This window comes from Crinia signifera, chromosome 11 (genome assembly GCF_055691185.1).
Source record: "Crinia signifera chromosome 11, ASM5569118v1, whole genome shotgun sequence".
NCBI classification, from domain to species: domain Eukaryota; kingdom Metazoa; phylum Chordata; class Amphibia; order Anura; family Myobatrachidae; genus Crinia; species Crinia signifera.
The window spans coordinates 103,762,668-103,786,132 of record NC_139227.1 but is presented as its reverse complement, the minus strand read 5'-3'; the positions used below and the strand labels follow the sequence as shown (position 1 = coordinate 103,786,132).

Below are 23,465 nucleotides of genomic sequence, written 5' to 3'. Positions count from 1 at the left end.
AGGACGTACCTGTAATCAGCTGCAGATAAGCAGGTTGGAGAGGAAATTGGATTTTTATACTCATCGAAAAGATCCATTCCTTAGATTCAATCCTGGCCTCTCTAACCACAGTCAAATTACGCTGCATCCCCCAGATGATTGAGGGTGTGAGAATGAGCACTTATGACAAGGTCATATGCGGGGTGGGTGAGGATCTTCAAGTAGATTCTGGATGTTAAAGGCAGCCAACCTAGGGACTTCCAGGTGCCTTGTTTGCGGCATCTCACTGTAAGACAAAGATCCACTCTGGCAGACTTAACAGGAAGGGGGCAGTAATGGGAAAAGTGACACCGAGGACAAGAGAAGAGTTGCCACATAGTAGAAGAGAAGGTTGTTACTGTGACAGTGCAGCGTACTAAGCTCACCTACAGAGAAAAGCAGAGGACCATGAACAGTGACCGTTGCTCTTTGTCTGATAGTCTGCATATGTCCTGACATTCAATAGGAAATACAACAACCCAGGTGTCTTAAAATAATAACATTTTATTTAAATGCAAAACATACAATCATTTAATAAAGACTTGTCCTATTGGTAAACCTTGCCCAGAAAGTTGGTGTTGTGTAAGGCATTACGTGCTCCGCTCCGTGGCGCCCATCTGACGCAGCTGTGGACGCCGAAGTCGGGCGACGTAGATTCCTAGGAGAGGAAATCTGTCCCTAAGTGAAACACTCCAGTGCCTGAAGAAAACATCCCATTTGTGCTCAATGAATACATTTAGAGGGGACTATAGAGCCAAACGTAACCCTTTATAGATGCACTAATATACCATAAAATGACTTTACAATCACCATCTGAAATCATCCATAAAGTGCCACTATGAAATAATATTACGTGTACCCCGATAATAAGGGGGGAGGGGGCGACAAAACCTTTGATATTGGGGATCTTTACGATGCGAGGGGGGAGAGAGGCGGACAGCCAACGTCACAAGCACACCAGTAACACATTACATAGCCGGAACGTCTGCCTGTTCCTTTGGTCTGTAACACAAATAGTCCACACCGCACAACCAAAACATCTCATGTGAACAGTACACACGTCACATCCGGGTTTTCCCTCCCTTCTTATCAAGTGTACTGATTGTAGCAGGACCTCACCGGTGCCTGCAGAACGCGCCTCCTTCAAGGCCTGATTGCCTGTGGGTGCCAAGGACTTGCACACAGTTTCTCCCAGTAACGTTTGTATTATAAGTTAGAGTTCTGCCCGTCTGGGTCCATGTCATTGTTACCCGGCGTGGGGTGATTGGGTAAGATGTCCAACTCATCCACTTGTGGGGTGGGGTGCATGACCACCAGCTGGTCCTGCGGAATATCAGCAGCCGCTGCGGCCAAGTTTGTGATGGATTTGCTCTTAACGCACTGAAAGTCCACGTGTCGGCTTTTCCCCTCTTCCTTCTCCCAGGACATCCTGATGAAGGGTCGCTGCACGTAATTGTAGATGACTTCGGGACGACCGCCCGGCCTCTTCTTAACTTTCTCCTTGTATGTTGGGTAACCTGGAAGGGAGAAGTCATGTTGAGATATGGCCGCCCACGTAACAGAAATAAACTGTCACCTGTGTACATTCTAGCACCCTGCATCTTTCAAAGCATGTGCGCTTCCTTTCCCTGCCTGGGGGTGCCGCTCTTTGCTGTTGTGCTTCTAGTACAGGTCAGATCTGTATATCAGTGCTGAAATACAGACCACAATGTGCTAGAAGCATCACAGCCAATCTGATGCAGGGTGTTTAATATAAGGGATAACCAACATGCAGAATCTGCATCTATAAGACATTACATATAAACACACACGGACACGCCGATGGTGTAATGGTGAAACCACTGCTTGAGTGCGTTTCCACCAGGCACTCAGACTTCGGTGTGGAATAGCCCACAGACAATGTATAGGTATAAACTCAGATGTCAACCCTAAAAGATTAATATGAGTGAAACGCACATTGATCTTTTCATGTATTGACCATTTCCATGTCAGTATATTGCTTGTGTTGACCATATGTAGTCAACCTAGATATTGTCTGTCAGCCATGCCCTCTGGTTTCCTTCCACAATCCAAATACTGTTAGAACGTTACTGGGGAAGGTTGGTGCAATACTCCGCATGGACTGAGGGAAGTGCGCACAGAAGTCGGCTCATCGCAAGTTTACAGCGTAAATACAATCCATACAATTGGCAGGACAGGCGTGAATGGCTGCATACTCTGGATGGATGGAGTCTGCCCTATATAAATAACTGGTAATAAATACATACCGAATATATCATTACAACTTAAAGCTCTATCTTGCTATCCTTCTCTAGTCCGCACACAATATTATTCGCAAACTTTGTGCCAATAACAGGCGTGCCGCGATTCAGATCCGGTACACAGTTACGTAGCCCTGTCTAGCTCCTGGCGTCTGAGCTGCACTTATTGCCCAATGACTGCATTCACATACACAGGTCAGCGGATGTGACACCTCTACATGGGAGACTTGATAGAGGTCCGTGCAGCCGTCACATATATTGCTGCAAGGGACTGACACAGGTAGATCAGATCACAGCGCAGAGTTTCTTCCCTCCACCCCTAAAATGATGCAATCCGGGACCTTGCCTCTCACGATTTCCTACGTTGTATTATTTAGTTTGTGCTATTGTAATGATTCATCTGTGAGGCTATAAAAAAAAATATATATATATATATATACTAATGATAACAGATCACAATGGGACAGATGTATTTAGCCTTAACAAGAGATAAATGCAAGGGTGATAAAGAGCGAAACATCCAGCCAATCACCTGCTAACTGCCATGTTACGGGCTGTGTTTGAAAAAAGTCAGTAAGGCGCTGATTGGCTGGACGTTTATCTCTCTTTGGGGCAGATGTATTAAGACTGCAGAACAGATAACCTGCGATAAAGTGAAAGGAGATCAAGCACCAGCCAACGAACTGTGTTTGAAAATGACGGGAGTTGATTGGCTGGTGCTTTATCTCCAGTTTATCTCTTCTCCAGGCTTAATACATCTGCCCCTTTAGCACCCTTGCATTTATCCCTTGTTAAGGCTAAATACATCTGCCCCAATAATTGTAGTTAATGCCTGAAATAAACCCAGCAGGGCAGAACACAGTTTTGTATTGATTGCTCTGTGGCGTATTCTCAGTGACTGGGCCCCGGGGCTCCTCATACATGGATACACACATACTGTATACATAAGTGACGCAATGGGAAACTTACCTTCTATTCCCAGGCGGATCTTTTTAAGGCCTCTCTCCTTTAGAACAGATTTGGCGACATCTCGGTTTTCAATGTACTTGAAGAATCTGTACAACTTGGTGCTGTAAATAACTGAGCAGACAGACACACAATCACACCTGTGCACAACGTACAGACCTACGGCAGTGGACACATTTGGACATTTCTGATATACTACACTAGATGGCGCTATTTTCTCACACACTAACATTCTGTATACATTGTACAGAGCCTATTATTATTATTAGTATTGCGGTGGTAGATACAATTGTGCCGGCGCTCTGCAAAAGGTCACTCACACCTCAACAGGCGGCACTAAGGTCCACTTGAAACAGTCAATGTCAACATTTCAAAACAGGTCTTTAAAATCGCTCTTTCGTCAGGATTATTAGCAAACAAACGCTTACCTTAAATACCAATCACGTGATTGTTGCAGACACAGCCTTACTGATGTCACAAACCCATGCAAATACCGCACAACTTAACCGTAACCTAAAGGACCTAACCCCATATTAACATGCAGAAAATAGAAGTGGGTTTTGCATGATTTGCTAGTCAGGCACACAAGGGGGTGGGAGGCGCCCCGGGAGAAGTACAGAGGCAGATACCCAGCAGCATTGGGAGAGGTACAGAGGCAGATACCCAGCAGCATTGGGAGAGGTACAGAGGCAGATACCCAGCAGCATTGGGAGAGGTACAGAGGCAGATACCCAGCAGCATTGGGAGAGGTACAGAGGCAGATACCCAGCAGCATTGGGAGAGGTACAGAGGCAGATACCCAGCAGCATTGGGAGAGGTACAGAGGCAGATACCCAGCAGCATTGGGAGAGGTAGAGAGGCAGATACCCAGCAGCATTGGGAGAGGTAGAGAGGCAGATACCCAGCAGCATTGGGAGAGGTAGAGAGGCAGATACCCAGCAGCATTGGGAGAGGTAGAGAGGCAGATACCCAGCAGCATTGGGAGAGGTAGAGAGGCAGATACCCAGCAGCATTGGGAGAGGTAGAGAGGCAGATACCCAGCAGCATTGGGAGAGGTAGAGAGGCAGATACCCAGCAGCATTGGGAGAGGTAGAGAGGCAGATACCCAGCAGCATTGGGAGAGGTAGAGAGGCAGATACCCAGCAGCATTGGGAGAGGTAGAGAGGCAGATACCCAGCAGCATTGGGAGAGGTAGAGAGGCAGATACCCAGCAGCATTGGGAGAGGTAGAGAGGCAGATACCCAGCAGCATTGGGAGAGGTACAGAGGCAGATACCCAGCAGCATTGGGAGAGGTACAGAGGCAGATACCCAGCAGCATTGGGAGAGGTACAGAGGCAGATACCCAGCAGCATTGGGAGAGGTACAGAGGCAGATACCCAGCAGCATTGGGAGAGGTACAGAGGCAGATACCCAGCAGCATTGGGAGAGGTACAGAGGCAGATACCCAGCAGCATTGGGAGAGGTTGAGAGGCAGATACCCAGCAGCATTGGGAGAGGTAGAGAGGCAGATACCCAGCAGCATTGGGAGAGGTAGAGAGGCAGATACCCAGCAGCATTGGGAGAGGTAGAGAGGCAGATACCCAGCAGCATTGGGAGAGGTACAGAGGCAAATACCCAGCAGCATTGGGAGAGGTACAAAGGAAGGTACACAGCAGCATTGGGAGAGGTACAGAGGCAGATACACAGCAGCATTGGGAGAGGTACAGAGGCAGATACCCAGCAGCGTTGGGAGAGGTACAGAGGCAGATACCCAGCAGCATTGGGAGAGGTACAGAGGCAGATACCCAGCAGCATTGGGAGAGGTACAGAGGCAGATACCCAGCAGCATTGGGAGAGGTACAGAGGCAGATACCCAGCAGCATTGGGAGAGGTACAGAGGCAGATACCCAGCAGCATTGGGAGAGGTACAGAGGAAGATACTTACTCTGAGAATATTCTTCTCCCATCTGCGGAGGATATTCCTCATCCCAGTCTACCACATCGTCATCGGTTAGGACCACAATATGGCACTCCCGCTCCCCACTTTGAGCGCTGGCCACCATCAGGGGCAGAATCATCTCCTCCAAATAGAACTCAAACTGTCTCCGTGCACCGTCATTGGACAATTCATGCATAAGAGCACCTAGGAGAGAGGAGACCGGGGAGCTATGAGTAACGGACAGGAAGTGTCCCCCAGAACAGGAGCATTAGAAGCCATCTTCCATATACACTTACATGTAGAGGCCCGATACCTGTACAGGTGTGTACCCAGATAAAAGCGACCAGGAACCGCAATATGCTCAGGGCTATATACAGAACACCAAGTAACCTGAATTGTACTGGGAACATCATTGTTCCCTCCTCTAGATACAATGTAATACTGCAGGGGTTCCACACTAAATATCTCCTATAACTACTCCCCATTGTGTAGGATGGGGTTCCTTCTCCCGGTGCCGGATGGAACGCCTATATACAAGAAATGGCCGAAAAGCATGAATTAAGGCTATTCAGCCTTATTGCAAGTTACTGTGGTAATATGGACACTCGTCTATCAGTGGAGATGACCGAGGATGATAGCAGCTATCCAATAGGTAGAGGTAACATAATACAGCAGCCAAACTAGGCTTCCGGGGCCCCACAGATACCATGCCCTGATCTACACTGCACTCCGGGCAGGTGGCACCTGATTGGTCAATTTAACTATGGTGTTCATTCTGTGCAGTTCCTCTTTCCTGCCACTGCTTCTTATCGGTTCATATTTGGAGCACAACGTTTATTTGCTCTTGGTAAGAACCCTAAGGATTTATTTAAGGAGCCATGCTGTTGGGAACATTAGGGTCAGATAGTGCCTGCTGTCACCCGCAGTGATTGCCCTGTGTTGGCACCATACCGGTCCCTGGAACCGAGGACATAACTAAACAGTGACTGGTATTGTAAGAAAGTGACGGGAATGTGGAGGTAGGAAAACAAAGATCCCACACACGTCATGAGACAACTCTACGCGGTACCACCAGTGTTTATAGCCTGCGTCCTGCCCTGAGCTTTGCAGTTCCTGTGGGGAGAGACAGACAGACATGAAGCGACAGAGGAGGAGGGTCGGCACGCAGGCTGCCAGAATTGGTTACTGCATCATTTATCTGCCCAGAGAGGTAAGTGGTCAGAAGATAGGTGATGAAATGAAAGGACAGGCACGAAGATCCCCTGGGATACTTACTGAGGTCTCTACATTTGATAGTGCTATATTCAAATGAGATGCATAGATAGTCACATGCTTCTCTTAGCTCGGGGATAGATATTCCATCTGGGCAACGAATAATCCCGGTCTTGTAGTAATCCTTATAATTACAGAAAATAAATAAAGTTACAAAGAAAAAAAAAAAAGTAATAAGATACCAGTGAGAAGACACAAACCGCACAGCTGAGAGACACGCGTGTTATACAGGTCATACATAGAGGTTATGGGTAAGTACAGAGGGCAGTTAGTCCTTCATTATCACAAGCATTCTGGGAGCACAGGAACACCACACTGTCACAGATCACTAAAACTGAAGCTAGGGGGCGCTCTATGTGGTATTTCCAGAGCCGTTCAGTGTTGCTCCCAGCCTCGGCTGAATGCCGCTCACAGCAACTTTACCAGAAAATTATTATGGCGTTTAACCAGCCCCATATAGTAGGGCCTAGGGATCTGGTCGGAGGAGAGGGCACATTGCCGAGGTGACAAGAGACCATTAATGTCCAAATACACGGTGATGTACAAGGCACTGTGCATTCATTCTGTACGACTTTACTGGCCCATTACAATCTCAGCGACAGCCCTGACACCGCAAGCAATCACAGTAAAATACCCTTAGTGAGGAGTATGACCGCAGTCCTACAGTTCTAGTACACATGCCAGGGAGAGAGGATTATCATCTACCGGTTACTGGCCTCAGCCACGCAGTACGAGGGACTTGCTCCACAATAATATCACCGAGACACGCTCGCACAGGTAGCATTACAGAGACAGCCAAAGAAAACCAGAAACAGACTATGGTGATACAAGACTGCCAGAAATCTACTACTGCTCTTTGGTGAGGAAAGAGCCTGCGCACAGGACTCCTGCCAGGGACTAAAGCCAGGGTATACCACCACCACTGTACTAGCTTATCCTGTCCATTCCCTGGGCTCCGCCAGCCTGCATATATGGAGGTTCTCCTTCTGCACCATATTGCAGGTAAACTACTGTTTCCAGCCTGACCTCCAGGAGACCATACTAGACACCATCTTTACATGGTTACGGGTATATTAGATCTACGGTCACCATTCAAAAAGGTCAACGTGAGTTTTTCATGTTTTTTTGGGGCGTCTAGGTCGACATAGGTCGGTATTGACACCGTCTGAATGTACGGCGTCCCCTCGCATGGCTCCCCGTGCTGCGCTCGGCACACTATTTATATTCTCCCACCACGCTGTAGTGGATGGTAGGGTGTGACATACCAGCTGTCGACACGTGTCGCCTCAAAGATAAAATGAAAAACTCGTGTCGACCTAGACACTGTAGATCTAACGACTGCATACCCTTTAGATTTGGGCAATCTGCATATTTTAACAGCAAACGTAATATAGAATACGTAAGTATCGGAGTGCACAGAATACACACAGCCGCACAGGAGCCAATCCACACTCATCCCGCCCACAGTTACCGCAACATGCAATGAAAACCGCTTTACAAATGGCGGATGAAGTTGCCTGGGGGAAAAGCGAGAGGACGGACATACTCTACACACGCATAGAGTAACGTAGTAGCCACATAATACAGAGAGACTTAGAGGTACTGACAGTATAACCTCCATCGGAGCCTATCACAATACTGGGAGAAAACACGGACTGCGCCGGCAGGAAAATCTCACCAGAATGGCCCGGAACACCGTGCAGCTGATTCCTTCCGCCACTTCATACTCCCCCTTGTCATTAGGACGTGTGAAATTGTGTTCTCTGCCAGATCCGAACATCCTGCGCGACAAGATTGCCATATTTCAGCCACAGGAAGCGGAATGTACAGAGATACAAAAGGCATGGTGTCAGACATATTAACAACTCTTGGTGTACCGCAGTCCCCGACGGTGCGAGCGCCACGTACACAAGAGATTGGTGCTTGTGCACAAGTCATTCAACATGTAACCAATAAAAAGCAGGTTTAAATTGTGATTTTTCAGTGGTTACAGCAGCGAGACAACAGAAGAGGGCGCCCGCGCGCACTGAATACCAACCTTCCCAGCATTGTGTTGGGCTGCGCAGTGAATATAGCCGGGTCTACCACAAATCTGGTGTTGTCCACTATGAGCGTGACTCGCTCGTTTGTGCGGATGTTCCGAGCACCTTCTTTTGCATTTTCGTAAACAAACACCATCTCCCCGGCAGTTTTACCGTTCCCTTCCAGGCTGGACTGGCTACTGTTACGGCTACTGAGCCCGAAGTTATTACTGGAACCGTTGGGGGAGGTTTTCTGAGGACGGGGGCTGCTTGGCCGGGATGAACAATATTCCTTCTCTCGATCTATAGGGGATAAAAAAAAATCAAGTGTTTGTTTCAGTGAGCGGCCGAGATGTGCTGCAGTACAGGGAGCATTTCAGTGTGCTGCAGTACAGGGAGCGTTTCAGTGTGCTGCAGTACAGGGAGCATTTCAGTGTGCTGCAGTACAGGGAGCATTTCAGTGTGCTGCAGTACAGGGAGCATTTCAGTGTGCTGCAGTACAGGGAGCATTTCAGTGTGCTGCAGTACAGGGAGCATTTCAGTGTGCTGCAGTACAGGGAGCATTTCAGTGTGCTGCAGTACAGGGAGCATTTCAGTGTGCTGCAGTACAGGGAGCATTTCAGTGTGCTGCAGTACAGGGAGCATTTCAGTGTGCTGCAGTACAGGGAGCATTTCAGTGTGCTGCAGTACAGGGAGCATTTCAGTGTGCTGCAGTACAGGGAGCATTTCAGTGTGCTGCAGTACAGGGAGCATTTCAGTGTGCTGCAGTACAGGGAGCATTTCAGTGTGCTGCAGTACAGGGAGCATTTCAGTGTGCTGCAGTACAGGGAGCATTTCAGTGTGCTGCAGTACAGGGAGCATTTCAGTGTGCTGCAGTACAGGGAGCATTTCAGTGAGCGGCTGAGATGTTCTGCAGTACAGGGAGCGTTTTATTAGTGCCGAGATGTTCTGCAGCATCTGTTTCAGATGCAAACTATACGAGAAAAAAATTTGTGTAATGGAGTTTGCAGGTGTCCTTAGGTTACATAGGTTTGTCCTGTTCCAGTAGCTCATATTAAGGAACGAGGACACAGATTAAGGTTATATTGTTTAGAGGATTTAAATGAATGAGCTCTATAGAAATGGCCATAGATGTGACCATCTAGCCTCAATACGCCATGCAGCAGGAGATACATGGTGCTATTGAGGCACCAGATCCTGTGCAACTCCGCTAGCATGGAACGCCTTTGTTATAATGTGATGCGACTAGATTGCAAAATGAGACTGTGCTGATTAATATGAAGAAACTTGTATATTGCGTATACAGACTCAGATGCACACAGATATATAAGTGAATCAGCAGAGTCTCCTGACGCGTCTAGATGTATCACCTTGTGACCAAGAGGCATGCCAGCAAAGACGACGACTAGCAATAGAGTCCCACGGAACCTGGCACGCTGCGAGGGTCTGTTTGGTGTGACTGCAGTAGTTATATATGAGGACACAGCTGTCTGTTTAGAGACCTGAATAACTGGAACTAGCTGATGTACATGAAGAAATGAGAACAGCAATACACTGCGCCATAGCAAAACAGAACTTCTCTAAAAAGTCCCTATAACACCTTATACTGTAAGTTCTGTTCAACAGTTGCCCAGCTCCCACAATGCCAATACTGGAGCTATACCATCCTGTGAGTGCCCAGCCTATCGGCCCATTTTGTATATATGTTCGTTATCCTTTTATGAGCGCTCATAGTAATAACTGGGAGTCATTTATAAAGCACCAATTCAGTGCAAGAGCTCAGCAATAAATGACGCTGAGAAGGGCCTATCCAATCAGCTTCTGCCATCACCGGTGGACAAGTCTCCCAAGCTACGGCGACTTATAATTTAGGTTGTACCGCAAAGCGTTATAAAACTGTACTAAAATTAACATTACACCAGAGATTAAAGCAACCGATGCCTGTGTATTCCTAGGGGCACCTGTCCCCTACACTGCAGAAAGCAACCTCATCTAGGGACCAACAGACATGTCCCCACCAGGGAGCGTAGGCTTTCCGCATGAGAGTTGCCAGCCCCGTGTGATTCTGTCGAGTTTGCTCAATAAATGAAAGCAGCTATAATATAAACAAACAAAAAACTGCTGAAACCAGAGTGTCGCTTTACAATACAGAGGGTCCTGCAACCAACAGGCCCACCCCTGTAGGAAACGCTGTGCCCCTGTCTTGTATCCAAGCACTAGAAGCAGTGCCACGGAGTAATTCTATTGTCATTGATTGAGGCTATTCGTTTCCTGTATCCGATTGTTGGGGTTACTTCAGGACATGGTGCTGAGAACTAATTAGACGCAATAAAATCTCCTCTCAGTAATCACTAACGGACAATGACCAAGAACAGACTGTGTAAACAGATATAGTAAAAGGGGTTCTGTTTTTAGTTTATAAGCAGCCTATGTACAGCTCTGCCTGGAGCAGTGATGGCTAACCTTGACACTCCAGCTGTTGTTGAACTACACATCCCATCATGCCTTGCATCAGTTTTAGCATGGCCTAGTAGTAAAACTGTAACAGGGCATGCTGGGATGTGTAGTTCAACAACAGCTGGAGTGTCAAGGTTAACTATCACTGGCCTAAAGCCTACTGTCAGCAGAGCCACGCAGGCGGTCGTACAGGTTAGTGTGCCGGTAATGACAGAACAGCCGGTGATGCCCGCGCACACAATAGTTCTATTACATGAAGACCATACTCTGAGCGACTGTACCGTAATGCCACTTAATATCGTTCTTTAGCCAAAAGCAGCCACTCGCACAATGACACACAATGCACACAGATATTTGGATGAAATGAGCAGCACATAGATTCTGGTAACGATGTACATTATATACATAGGTTATACATAAAATGGCTCCTTCCACATCAGAATGAATCCACAAACACCGTAAACATAAAGCAAATGTACAAAAATGAAACAAAGTGCTTATAAAAATTACATCCACCGAGATCGCACATAGGGACAACGCTAATTATAATAAACTAAGCTTGAATACAAGCCGCACGGTGCTAACACTGGGGTTCCCACCCATCGAAGACCCTAATGGGAGAAGCTTGTACAGTGCTCAGTTATGTGATCTACATAGGCCAAGGCTCTGGGCATGGTGAGAGGAGACAGAAGACTTCACCTTGCGCTAGTTATAGAGGGTCCCGGGGGGAGGCGGAACTTCTGAAATATACGTTTTAGATCATCCCACTAAGGGGGTACATCTACTAAAGCTTCTAATAATAAGAAGAGGTGATGTTGCCCACAGCAATCAGATTCTGTGTATGATGTTGAAGGCTGTAATAGAGAAATTGCAAACAGAATCTGATCGGTTGCTATGGGAAACCACACCTCTTAATTTTTAGAGGCTTTAGTAAATGTATGGCTAAAATGACCAGTGACAGCTGTGCAGGATATAGATGACAGGTAGTGAGCGGCAGTACAAGAACAGGACCTAATGATACTCATGGCAAATGGGTCTTAATTCCTCTCCTGCTTTCTAACACCGTCCTTTGGGCCCAATTCAGATTGGGTTGTAGTTTAGAGAATCCTCACAAAACTAAAACCTGTGGCGGCAGGGGGGCCGCTCAGCACAGGTGCCCTGCATGCCTTGTCCAGCGCAGGTGCTCATTTATCTACTTTGTCTTAACATTACACCATCCCCACATAAAGCGTTTTTTAGTACAAAAACAAATCCCAACATAAAAGATACAAAGCAGCTAACACAATCCAGTTGGCGCAGACTACAATTTATATATTTTTATTGCCCTGCTTGCCCCGCCATGTTCCCTCCCTGTTTGGGGGGCGCATCACTGAAGTGCGAGTGCTTGCACATCACCGGCTGCCCCCTGGCAACGAAGCAAGGCGCAGGCTGGCTGTGCTTTAGGTCGGAGTGGCACAGTCGCCTCCCATAAAACGCTCAGCCACTACCCCCAAGTGGTTCGGTGCCGCCCCCTGTCACTACTTAAACTGCAGTCACATGCGCAACTCTCCAGAAATCGCAGGAACACCTACAATATGCGTCAGCCAGAGTTCCACGCAAAACTGCAAACGAAACACACACAATAGAGGTCTAAAAAAAAAGGACGCAAATCATTACAGACCAACGCAACATTCTCAGAGTTATACGTGGCACCTGTGATGTATACGAGGTCATGTGATTGTCACAAATGATGCAGTTACCACAGTGACAGATTAAAGCCATATACAGAGGGTTAAGTGGGTGACCGGGATGAGAACTGCACTACAGGTAACGGTGTAGAGGTTTCCCATGGTGCAATGGGCTTTCATTTTTCTTGTGCAATATAAAAAATGAAAGCAATCATCTGATTGGCCATTACAGAAAACATCCCTTTTCTACCCGGTTACCAGAGAGACAGTTGTCATTTGTCCCCCAATGTGCGCAATCCACAAAGTAACACAACACAAATAGGCACTACACATAGCGACACTGACAAATACTTTGGGAGCCAGGCAAGTCCTCATAATACCCCACCTGATACTACATTTTCTACATTTTAAGCATGGGTGGGGTTTCTCTAAAAGCAGCTACAGTACACGCTAAAATCATGTAACATTCCTCAGTAAATGTTGGCAGGATTTGTCATGTAAATATCTGACTGTTGCTACCAGTTTGTAGTATTTTTTGGTTCCAGTAAAGAACTTTTGGTGTGTGTGGGCCTTGAATGTGTCCGTCCTGGCCGTTTATCTGCCCATCCCATTATGCCCATGTAACGTGTGTGACTGCAACGGAACACTGTGCTAATTACCGCTTTGGTGCTGGCGTGTAGGAGAGGTAACGTTTCGGATGCAAGGAGTCAGCTGGCTTTCGCCTCTTTCGTGCGATGAGTCGCGTGACCTGTCACTTGAGCGTCGTCTATCTCTTGATCGTTCGTGACCGCCACTGGCACCATGAAAACTCATCTTCCTGTGGCTAGATCCCACTCTAGCACCGCGTGATGGAGTGCTGGAAAGAAGAACAAATAACAGCATTACAGGTGTGTGCCGAGGGGTGAAAGGAGACACTGACTGTTCAGGGGAGAATTAGGGGATATGTATGCAACAATCAGAGTAGTGCACTTCATTCTGCCCAGAACAATTCTGATCAGTGGACGGACGCAGGGTAAAGGAACAGGTGCCAGCCAGATATCAGCTGGCAGACAGTAAGATAAGAGACGGCCAGATGCCTGCTGTATGTACAGTAGATTATAGCAGTGTCAGACACAAAGGACTGCAAACACTGGCAGGTAGTACATTCAGTATGTGACACCAACATACAATGGTTCTATATATGCTGAGCACTGGGGCATTGGCTGTCTCCCAGCACCATCCACAGCGTAGTCCATGCTCAGATGGGAACATGGGAAATGTAATTACTGATCTATAACCAAGGCTCTGACGGACCAATCTCTTGTCATCACTGCAATAAGCCGAGTACAGATGCCCGGGCCAAATAGCTAGCTGGCACTGCCCATGTGACCAAGAAGGGTTTCACATTAACATTACACAGCACACACCTAAATAAAATGCGGTAAATCTTTATAGAAACTGACCATTCTCCTTATGTACAGTATCTGGTGTTCTGTATAAGGAACGTGTACACTGAGCGCCCCACAGCTGCATTACACAACAGTATAAACTCTTCACAATCCGGACTACGGTCAGCGGCTCACGGAATCCAATTACAGAGGCCACGTTTACAGCTTAGGCATATACATGTAGTATAATTATATATACTTATACACAGTCATTCTGATTCACTGTCACCTTTATATTTGTCTTCCAAGCACTTCCCCCCCCCCCCCCCCCCCCCTCGATCAATGGCCTCAGGCAGCACTCAGGAGCCTCAAGTTACATCTGCACCTCTAGGCTTACACCGAGCGCTGCAGCATCGCAGGACACTGAGCGAGGCGTATGGCACAATTTACACCAAGTACGTCCATATATACAGACCGACATGACCCTACTGCTACACAGGTCATCATGGATGGAAGAATGATGCCAGTTATTACAAAGATAAAACATGTCATATGAATACAACACAACACTCCCCAGTGCCCCAGTGTCCCCGTGTGAATGAATACACACCTCGTGCTTCGTCCGCTCAGACACTGGAAAACCTTTGGAATGAGAGCACAAAGGAAGCCAGAGCCATGAAAGGGGGATGCTGTAGCAGCCAGGTCAGCATCTCTGTGCATTCCCTGCCAACTTCAGCATATTGCCACCTCACGGCACAAGCTCTGGATGTCCTTTAGCCTCAGTGGCAGCTCTTCAGGAGATACAGTATCAATAGGAATCATGTCCACACCGTGCACAGTGATCGGGCTGACGTCTCCAGCCACACCACCCCATTAGTGCTGCTTTGTGAGAGCAGTCGTACCAGCTGCCTGCTATTGGATGTCCCACAGTGACAGGCAGAACACAGACGGGAAGGAGGGGGTGGTTTCTAAAGCTATTCCCAGGCTAACGAGATTTTCTAGTAGAACTCGTCAGATCTGCTAACACGGCGGCTGCAAATTACTCGAAAGAATGACTTAAACCTGTGTCATCCAGCGAACATGTGACTGCAGCAGTCGGATCCTCTCCGCAGTGGCTCAGAAAGGGTACTCTACTGGCATTGCCCTCATACCAGTGACAGAGATGGACGTGGCATAAAACAGCCAAATGACTATAATTATTTGGTGACAGATCTGTTACTTTACTGTATAATTAAGAGCAAATTCGAATGGACAGACTGCAATAAAGTCACAGACCACCAATAGCTGACATCTGAGGGGGAGGGGGAGGCGGGAATTGGTCAACCGCAACAAATCTTTCAGCGCAATTCATGTACAATTCAAAGTATAGAAATAATGCACGTGTGAGCGAGCTCTTCAGCCAATTAGTAAGGGGTGCTGTAACTAAAAAATATCGGTACTTGTGTAGTTTCACGGCGCGTCTGAGTCCCCTTGCGGGCTCGGTACGCTATTTAAAATCAACTCCATGCCAACATGGATAGTGGAGGTATGAACTATCCATGTTGGCATGGAGTTAAGTTACTTTTTTTTAACATAGTTTGTGGCGAGCGTAGAACCCGGAAGTAGCGGCGCCGTGAAACTACACAAGTACCAAAATATCTATCTAGAAAATATATTATGTACTAGAAACATGTAATCATCTCCCAAATCCTTGCTGCCAGAAGAGGAGCATATATTAATGGTGGTTCCTAATACAAGCTGAACATCTGCTGCAATCAGTGTTGGATGTACAGGTGCCCCCATACACTGCGGCGACTTCTCCCCCCGGATTCCCCTATGCGCCACCTCGGTAGGTCATTCACCTGTAATTTGGGCTCTTTTCTTATGATGGATTGCTGCAATCACAGTAAAGGAGCCCGAAATGCAGGTGAATTACATAGTGTATTGGGGGCCTTAAGTTTATTTTTAAAATGTGGCTACAATGCTATCGCCGAAGTGCCTCGTGCCCTGCTGACTCATATGTATTTTGCAAAATGGGGCAAAAGGAAGAGTGGTGGGTTGTGAAGACAAGGCCAAAAGTACTGTAAGGGCATGGGGATGCCAACAGCGCCCCAAGATGGCAGCCTAACGGGGACAAATCCCTATCTGGGGAGGGAAGGATGTATGTACTAGACCCCTGGTGAAAGCTGCTCACACCAATGAGATGAATACACAATATAATGGCAGGATTACATAGAACTAAACACCGCACGTTACTGCTCCGTTTGGGAAGAAGGCGGCCAACAGTTTGTGGCAGAACGATACCGTTTATCTGGGGCTAGCTGATACTTTGTATCTTTACTGAATGTAATAATGTCAGTATAACATATTGTATGCTATTATTAGCACCTAATTATTATATTTACCTATGCAACACCTTTTACCATTCTAATTATTACTTCCTACCAATGTAACACTCCTAACGCATAGCTTCTGCTTATTACTTATGTAACACTAGTGTGGTGCCTTGGACGTCCTGTGTGTTATGGACTCAGCACAAGGTCACTGTCACTTGGCACATATTTGTGGGGTAACGTTATGCTAATCGCCTCTAATTTGCTGTATGTTAGATTGCAGAATGGATTATAATGATTTGGATTAGCAGTGCTCAGTACTATAGAGAGTGTGCATCGGCACGATAGCATCGCTTATGTTTGGTATTACCGTGTACAGTCTAAGGGCTATTTCACACGCTCCTGCCAGACGGCGAAAAGCCGTGCCGCACACTGTAGTTAATAATGGACACAACTGTGTCCATTCACAAGGGATGGCCACGGCCCAGCCGGATCCCACCACTGGAAGGGACGGCTGCTGGGCTGTGGCCATCCCCTCCATTGTAAACTACTGTGTGCGGCACGGCTTCCCAGCCATGCGGGATTTCGCCGTCCGGAGCATGTGAAATAGCCCTAAGGTGACCCCCACCCGCTCCTTTCTCTCCCGTACCCCTTGATTAGGCTTTTCATTGATGAGTACCCCTTCCTCTTAATTGGAAATGTAGACAGTACTTAAGAGTGGAGTGGAAGTGAGCGGTATGCGTATCCTTATATTAAGGAGTAGTATGCGGTCAGGAATCGGGCCCTTCCGTGTCTGGCCGCTGGTTGTGTATGGTCTCCAGGGTTCCCAGTAATACCTGTAGGATTAATGCCGCTGCTTCCTCCACCCGTGTCAGCGCAGGGTAGATTGCTGATGTCTGAGGGCAGCATGGGAAGCTCCCAGTGGATTGACGTCAGGCAAAAGCACAATGAGACGCTGAAGACAGAACCGTAAGTGACACAACATGGTTCTTCTCCATTAGCAATGGGTCTTCTGCCATTGAAAGACTGTCATCTTCAGCCATTACTAATATTATTTTTAAAGTACCCCCAACTGCTCTGCAGAGTACCCCCAGGGGTACTAGTATACCAGTTACTAGTATACCAGGTTAGTTCACTGCTATAGGATCCCACAACAACAGAACTGTGTACAGACAGAGCAATGAGACGCCTGCGCACCAAGTATGAAGGTGCTGTACAATATACACATCACAGTCAGCACACCAGTGCCTGACCTCTCACACCTGCCAGGCCCAGGCCGCAGTACTTTACCCGCACCTACAAGCAGGTTAGAGCAATACCACACTTAGTGACAGACACCAAATAACGCAAACAGATAAACAGTGATAACAATACACAGCAGCAGCAATGAGACGCCAGCGCACCAAGCATGAAGGTGCTGTACAATATACACATCACAGTAAGCACACCAGCGCCTGATCTCTCACACCTGCCAGGCCCAGGCCGCAGTACTTTACCCGCACCTACAAGCAGGTTAGAGCAATACCACACTTAGTGACAGATACACAGTGATAACAATACAAAGCAGGAGCAGCAATGAATGAGCATCATGCAATGAGCCATCTCAGCACCCACGATGCATGGGAGAGGAAGTGCCATGCCAATCACGAGGTGCTGCCAGCTTTGTGGTACCTACCTTGAGTGTTTGTACAGTTTACGCGGTCTATTACACAATTTCCGATCCCAGTTCTCTGGATCACTGGAGTTACTGTCATAGGGAGGGGGACGAGCTGCCATGCCAATCCAAGCTTCCTCACACTACTCTCCTGCAAGCACACATCACCTATATAACACAGCAGTAGTGATAACACAGGAGGTCATGCAGAACAGAAGCAGGCGCGTGCTTGGTAACACTAGCTGGCATATCAGTCATGTGGGCCATCAGAACGTGGGACATTGTCACATACAGGCAACAGAGCAAAAGCATATCAAATACAGGGTGCGAGGTGAGGGCAGAAGTGTGAGGGCTGCAGTTACATCAGTGAATACGCATAGAGTGCACCGTTTTGCGGCAGCACAGAGGACGTGTACAGAAGACGAGTACGCCAAGTACAACAATTCATTTTGTTGGAGTCTCCAGTTATACACAGAACCAATACTAGTGACCATTACAGAGCAATAGAGTCCTTCCCTGCATAGGCTCTATGAATGAAATGCATCCCCTGTAACAAGCATGTAGCTTATTTAGATTTGTAAACAGTCATGCTGGTTGTATAATTCCAACAGAGCAGCGGCCAGATGGAGCAACCCAGTGAGGAGCACAAGCAGTGATCTGTACCATTCAGTAAATAGAGGTCGGTCACTTTCGTGCAGCACAGACAGGAGTAGGGGTCCCCTAGTAACATTTTCCTATGCGCCCTGTTTATTACTTCGCTAGTTGGCACGATCAACATTATTTGGCAGAGTCTATGTTTACATCTTTAAGCAGGGGGGGGGGGAACTTTTGTACAATAAGCAAACAGTCCTAAGTCCGCAACCATTCCCTATGGGAAAAGGCTATACTTGCAGACAGCCTGGGACCAGTTTACTGATCTCAGCAGGACAGGCATATTCACAAGGCCAGCAGCCTCTAAGTAACTGCAGTTCCGGTTTCATATGGGCCTTGTTTAAATGGAGGAGGAAAAGTGCCTCCTTCCCCCTCAGAGCTTCCAAAAATGGTCCCTTGTAGTCTTCAAACTGCTCACTGTTCCCTAACAAAATAATATCTGCTCAAATGAATAACAGATGCCGGCATTATTGAGCACAATGTCTGACCCCACACTCCGTGTACTGGTGGTCACCCATACGCACAGCCACTCATTGGCTGTGCTGCAGGAACGTCCCAATGTGTGTACTCACCCGCCGATGCACTACATATACAGATGGAGCCTTCCTCATCTAGCTTCCTCTGGTGAGCCATCATCATCATCTATTGTTCTCAGCTGCAATAAGATACATAGAACAATGCAGCAGAGTATTAGGTCCAACAGCTCTGGCTCACTTCATCCTATTAAAGGGCTAGATGAGGATAGCTCTATCTGTGTAATAAATCTATATTAGTATGTACACTGGCCGCACATGGGGAACTGTCCATTTTCCACACAGCCATCTGATGCAGGAAAACATCTGGCTGCTGGGCACTACCAGGCCATGATGTCATCTCAAGCACATTTTCCAACAATTAACTCTGACAATGATCCAACTAACATCAGATTATCAGCACGTAATGGGGTCATGTCAGATATCAGTGTGTGGATCCAGCATTAGTTTAAGTGAAGAGATTAGGGCAGGTGCCAAGACCCAATCACTGTTGTCCTCAGACCTTTAGAAGCACCGGTGGTTGCACTGGTCAGTATAAACTGAATTCACATCTGTGACATCTCTCTCTCTCGATCGCATCTGAACGGCAGATTGGTCATGTTTAGGTCAACGGCATCTACATAGACAGTGGACTTGCACCCAAAAACAACATGAAAAACTTGTGTCTACCTTGACCACTTTCTCATCGACCATTCACAGGTGTCGCTCTCCCGCCACTGTAACTAGAAGTGGCTGACCAAGTTTAGAAGGCTAACTAGACACCTTTAACCACTAGGGGTCGATCATGGTATTGTGGACCTAAACATGGTCAATCCTACACCCCAGAACCTCACCATAATGTACTATAAATTCCCTTCATCTCTTGATTGCAATTAGCTTTTTCCTGAGGCGGTCAGGGAACGGAAGAAGTAGCCCCTGGGGTTCTGGCTAAGGGAAGGGACCATCTGGGATATTATTTTCAGGAGGCAATGCACCTGCGGGTGCGAGTACAATATCTTGTGCTGTCCACGTGTACATATCCGGACAACAGCAACCATTCAGGTCAGCCATATCTAGCAGGCCAGACACCCTGAGTAATGCAAGATGTTCTGATCCAATGTTGCCTCCTCAGGCTGTGCAAGAACATCCATCTCTGAATCAGAAAAACTTGTCCAAACCAAGGAAACTAAACAAAGGTTTTATGTTGTATCACAGCACTGTAACACCCTGTAGGCTGGGCCCAGGTTAGTGGTAGTTCTTCGCACGGATTCAGTACTGAATCCCGGCGGTCGGGATCCCGGCGTTCAGAATCCCGACAAGGGGGGACGTGGATCGCCCCCCCTTGGGGGCTCGCTGCGCTCGCCACGCAGCGGACCCGGTGCATCGCTACGCTCGGCACACTAATTTATTCTCCCTCCAGGGGTGTCGTGGACACCCACGGAGGGAGAATGTGTCGGGATTTCGGCGGTCGGGATTCTGAATGCCGGGATCCCGACCGCCGGGATTTTAACTGCATCCCCTTCGCACTGACGTCACTTGCAGATGACACACCAAAGCAGTGCAATTTGTATAAAGATGGAAGAAAAGTGCAACCCCCTACAAATTAGATAAGTAAGGAGGTGACTTGGGATCCATGCATACAACATTACAGTTCTAGGGTTTCCATTCCATGAAAGGACTGAACGTCTCTAAGCCCATATAAAGTGGTTGAGAAATGCTTTCCTAATAATGCTCCCCACAGGAGCACAGCTTTCCATAGAGTAGTGTAGTCACCACTTCAAACATTTTCAACGAGACCCTTCTTCTGCATGTTGCATCAAGAACCAAAGCTGCATGCTCCCAAGAACTTTATGTGGAGAATAAATCCATTGACCATCACCCTCCACTGTATTAAAGATCAATTCGGATATATAAATCTAATGGGATTCAATCTAAACATTCACATTTGGATTATAAACAGATCACATTCTAATGACTTAATGGATACAGTAACTGACCAGATCACAGGCTGTTTTACATTATCCGTATGTGCGGTGTACTCCACCTGACACAGAATTATTTAGGTCACATGGCTTTATAGCCTAAATTTAGGTACATGTACCAGTCTGACCCTGGCGGAGACAGATCCTATACAGACTAATAATCTAAATCCGCTGTGAGGCTACCTGTAAATCACAGCAGATAACGCTGGCGTGTAATCTATAAGAGGCCTGGAAGAGGACCGGTCACTAAGCTTCTATTTACCATAACAGGCTTAAAGCCCATACACAATGGGCGTTTTCCATCCGTCCAAGTGATTTTCTGAGGCGGACGGCTTTCCATAGCAGGACACTATGGAAAGCCATCCACCTTGACACCCATCTGCAGGTAATACCAGATGAGCGCTGGTGGACGGCGATGAAGTGAGAGAAGCGATGGTGGTTACCAGGAATTACATGAATGGTGGTCACCTCAATAGTAGTCTAGGGGACGGTGTCTACAAGGAATCATCCCAGGATCCAAAGTTGGGAAAGTAATCAGCACAAAATCCCCTCAAACTTGACAAGACCACATGTATTTCATGTAACACTAATACACTACCTCTGCTCAAGAAAGCATTAATTGACATGTGTACTCCGTGTGACTCGGTAGCACCAAGTGCCTTTTGCGTTTAACCTTTTCTATTAAAATGGGTCTTATTTGCAAACAGATACAGCTTCTGCTCATTAAAATATGCAGCATGCCTATATTCTGTGAGCAACTGCATACTAGGCATGCTGCATATCATTCTAATCAGCATAAGATAACATGCACTCCACCACTTCTGGTCCGCATTACCACCCACCCCCCCACTTCTGTTTTATAAGGATCCTGACATAGCCCCCATCACACACTCCCCTCAACCACCACCACTTCTGGTTTATTTTTTTCACTCCACACACCGCTCCTGGTACAAAAGGACCCTAACATAGCCCCACTACCCCATACTCATGCAACTCTCCCCTATACATAGCTCAGGACCTCCGCATACCGCGCTATTCATAGCTCCCACCGCTGCATACTGCCCTATCCCACCACCGCATACTCCTGTCACTTCCACACAGCTCCTGCATACTCCTGTCACACTATCCTATACATAGCTCAAGACCTGTGCAAACTGCCTTATCCATAGCTCCCATCCACGAATGTTCCCCTATGCATTACTCCCGCATACTCCTGTCACAATCCTTTATACATAGCTCAAGACCTCCACAAACTTCCCTATGCATAGCTCCCGCCCACGAATACTCCCCTGTACACAGCTCCCGCCCCTGTATACTGCCGTCACACTCCCCTATACACAGCTCTCGCCTCCGCACACTCCCCTATACACAGCTCCCGCCTCCTCTTGTCACTCCCACCCCGCATAATCCTGTCACACTGCCCTATACACAGCTCCCGCCTCCGCATACTGCCCTATACACAGCTCCCGCCTCCGCATACTGCCCTATACACAGCTCCCGCCTCCGCATACTGCCCTATACACAGCTCCCGCCTCCGCATACTGCCCTATACCTATATCCCCGCCCCCACCACATTTCTGTCACACACAACTATACACAACATATTGTTAGAGCCCCCAATACACAGCTCCTGCCCTCATACTGCTGTCAGCATCCCCCCCCCCCCCCCCCCCATCACAGCTCCTGCCCTCATACTGCTGTTAGAGCCGACGCCATACAGGGCTCCTACCCCATACCGCGGTCAGAGCCACCCATACACAACTTCTGACCCCATACTGTGAAAATGTACACCTCACAGTCACAGTAGCCAGGCCTGACCCAGCACAGGGACCCTGTCGCTTCCCCGAAGGCCCCGGTCTCCCCGGACACGCGCTGTAACGAGTGGCTCACCTGCTGGCCGCACTACACCTCCATGTCGCCGCTTCCGCCGGACACCGTTGCACAGACACCGATCCGCAGCCTCAATGCGTCACCTCTCGTTGCTGGCCGAATCTCGCGAGATCTGCGGCCGTCCTATTAGTGGGATAGCGGTTCTCGCGAGAGCTGGGCAGCGTCCTGGGCGGCTCTCGCGAGACGAGGTAACGTCGCACGGTCATGGACATGGACTCTTTATTGTTCTTTGAAAAGACCTATGGGCTGGGAGGATGACGTCACCCCGGTGACGCCATGAACCTGCTGTGGCTGTAGCATAACTCAGGTGTGTCCGTCACCCTATACAGCTAAACCAGCTGCTGACTGGAATGATGTCATCACGCTGGCGTGTAGAGTGTGACATTCTCAAACAGTTGGTTATGACCTCTGACCCCGTCCACCAGTCAAAGGTGGCCATCCATCTTCAGTGTAAATCATACTTGCTTACCTGACCCTCTCTATGAGAAATGCTCTGTTCCTGGACTTCCCTGGTGA

The 23,465-nt window shown here is 47.8% G+C and overlaps 1 protein-coding gene across 4 annotated transcripts; it reads right to left on the bottom strand.

Moving 5' to 3' along the window:
* Nucleotides 1-502: 502 nt before the first annotated feature.
* Nucleotides 503-23,107, bottom strand: BTBD10 (BTB domain containing 10). 4 transcript variants are annotated; one of them, XM_083164083.1, is made up of 10 exons: nucleotides 22,950-23,077; nucleotides 19,138-19,220; nucleotides 17,936-18,065; nucleotides 13,241-13,437; nucleotides 8,475-8,760; nucleotides 8,115-8,217; nucleotides 6,440-6,560; nucleotides 5,171-5,368; nucleotides 3,249-3,359; nucleotides 503-1,535 (listed from the first exon to the last, which is right to left on the bottom strand). In XM_083164083.1, exons 3-10 carry the CDS (start codon nucleotides 18,034-18,036, stop codon nucleotides 1,225-1,227), a joined length of 1,428 nt encoding a protein of 475 aa, XP_083020209.1. In that variant the 5' UTR covers nucleotides 18,037-18,065; nucleotides 19,138-19,220; nucleotides 22,950-23,077; the 3' UTR covers nucleotides 503-1,224. The 4 variants fall into 4 exon arrangements, with proteins under 4 accessions (XP_083020209.1, XP_083020208.1, XP_083020210.1 ...); XM_083164082.1 differs by lacking the exon at nucleotides 19,138-19,220 and having other exon boundaries at nucleotides 22,950-23,082; XM_083164084.1 differs by lacking the exons at nucleotides 17,936-18,065; nucleotides 19,138-19,220 and having other exon boundaries at nucleotides 22,950-23,107.
* Nucleotides 23,108-23,465: the final 358 nt, after the last annotated feature.

What these genes read in the sequence shown, in the direction of transcription:
- BTBD10 (XM_083164081.1), bottom strand. Translation starts at nt 14,668, where the DNA reads ATGCACAGAGATGCTGACCTGGCTGCTACAGCATCCCCCTTTCATGGC. An exon ending in CTGAGCGGACGAAGCACGAG is followed by an intron (nt 13,438 to 14,558) that starts GTGTGTATTCAT and finishes TCTTCTTTCCAG; the next exon opens with CACTCCATCACGCGGTGCTA. An exon ending in GGGAGAAGAATATTCTCAGA is followed by an intron (nt 3,360 to 5,170) that starts GTAAGTATCTTC and finishes CTGTCTGCTCAG; the next exon opens with TTATTTACAGCACCAAGTTG.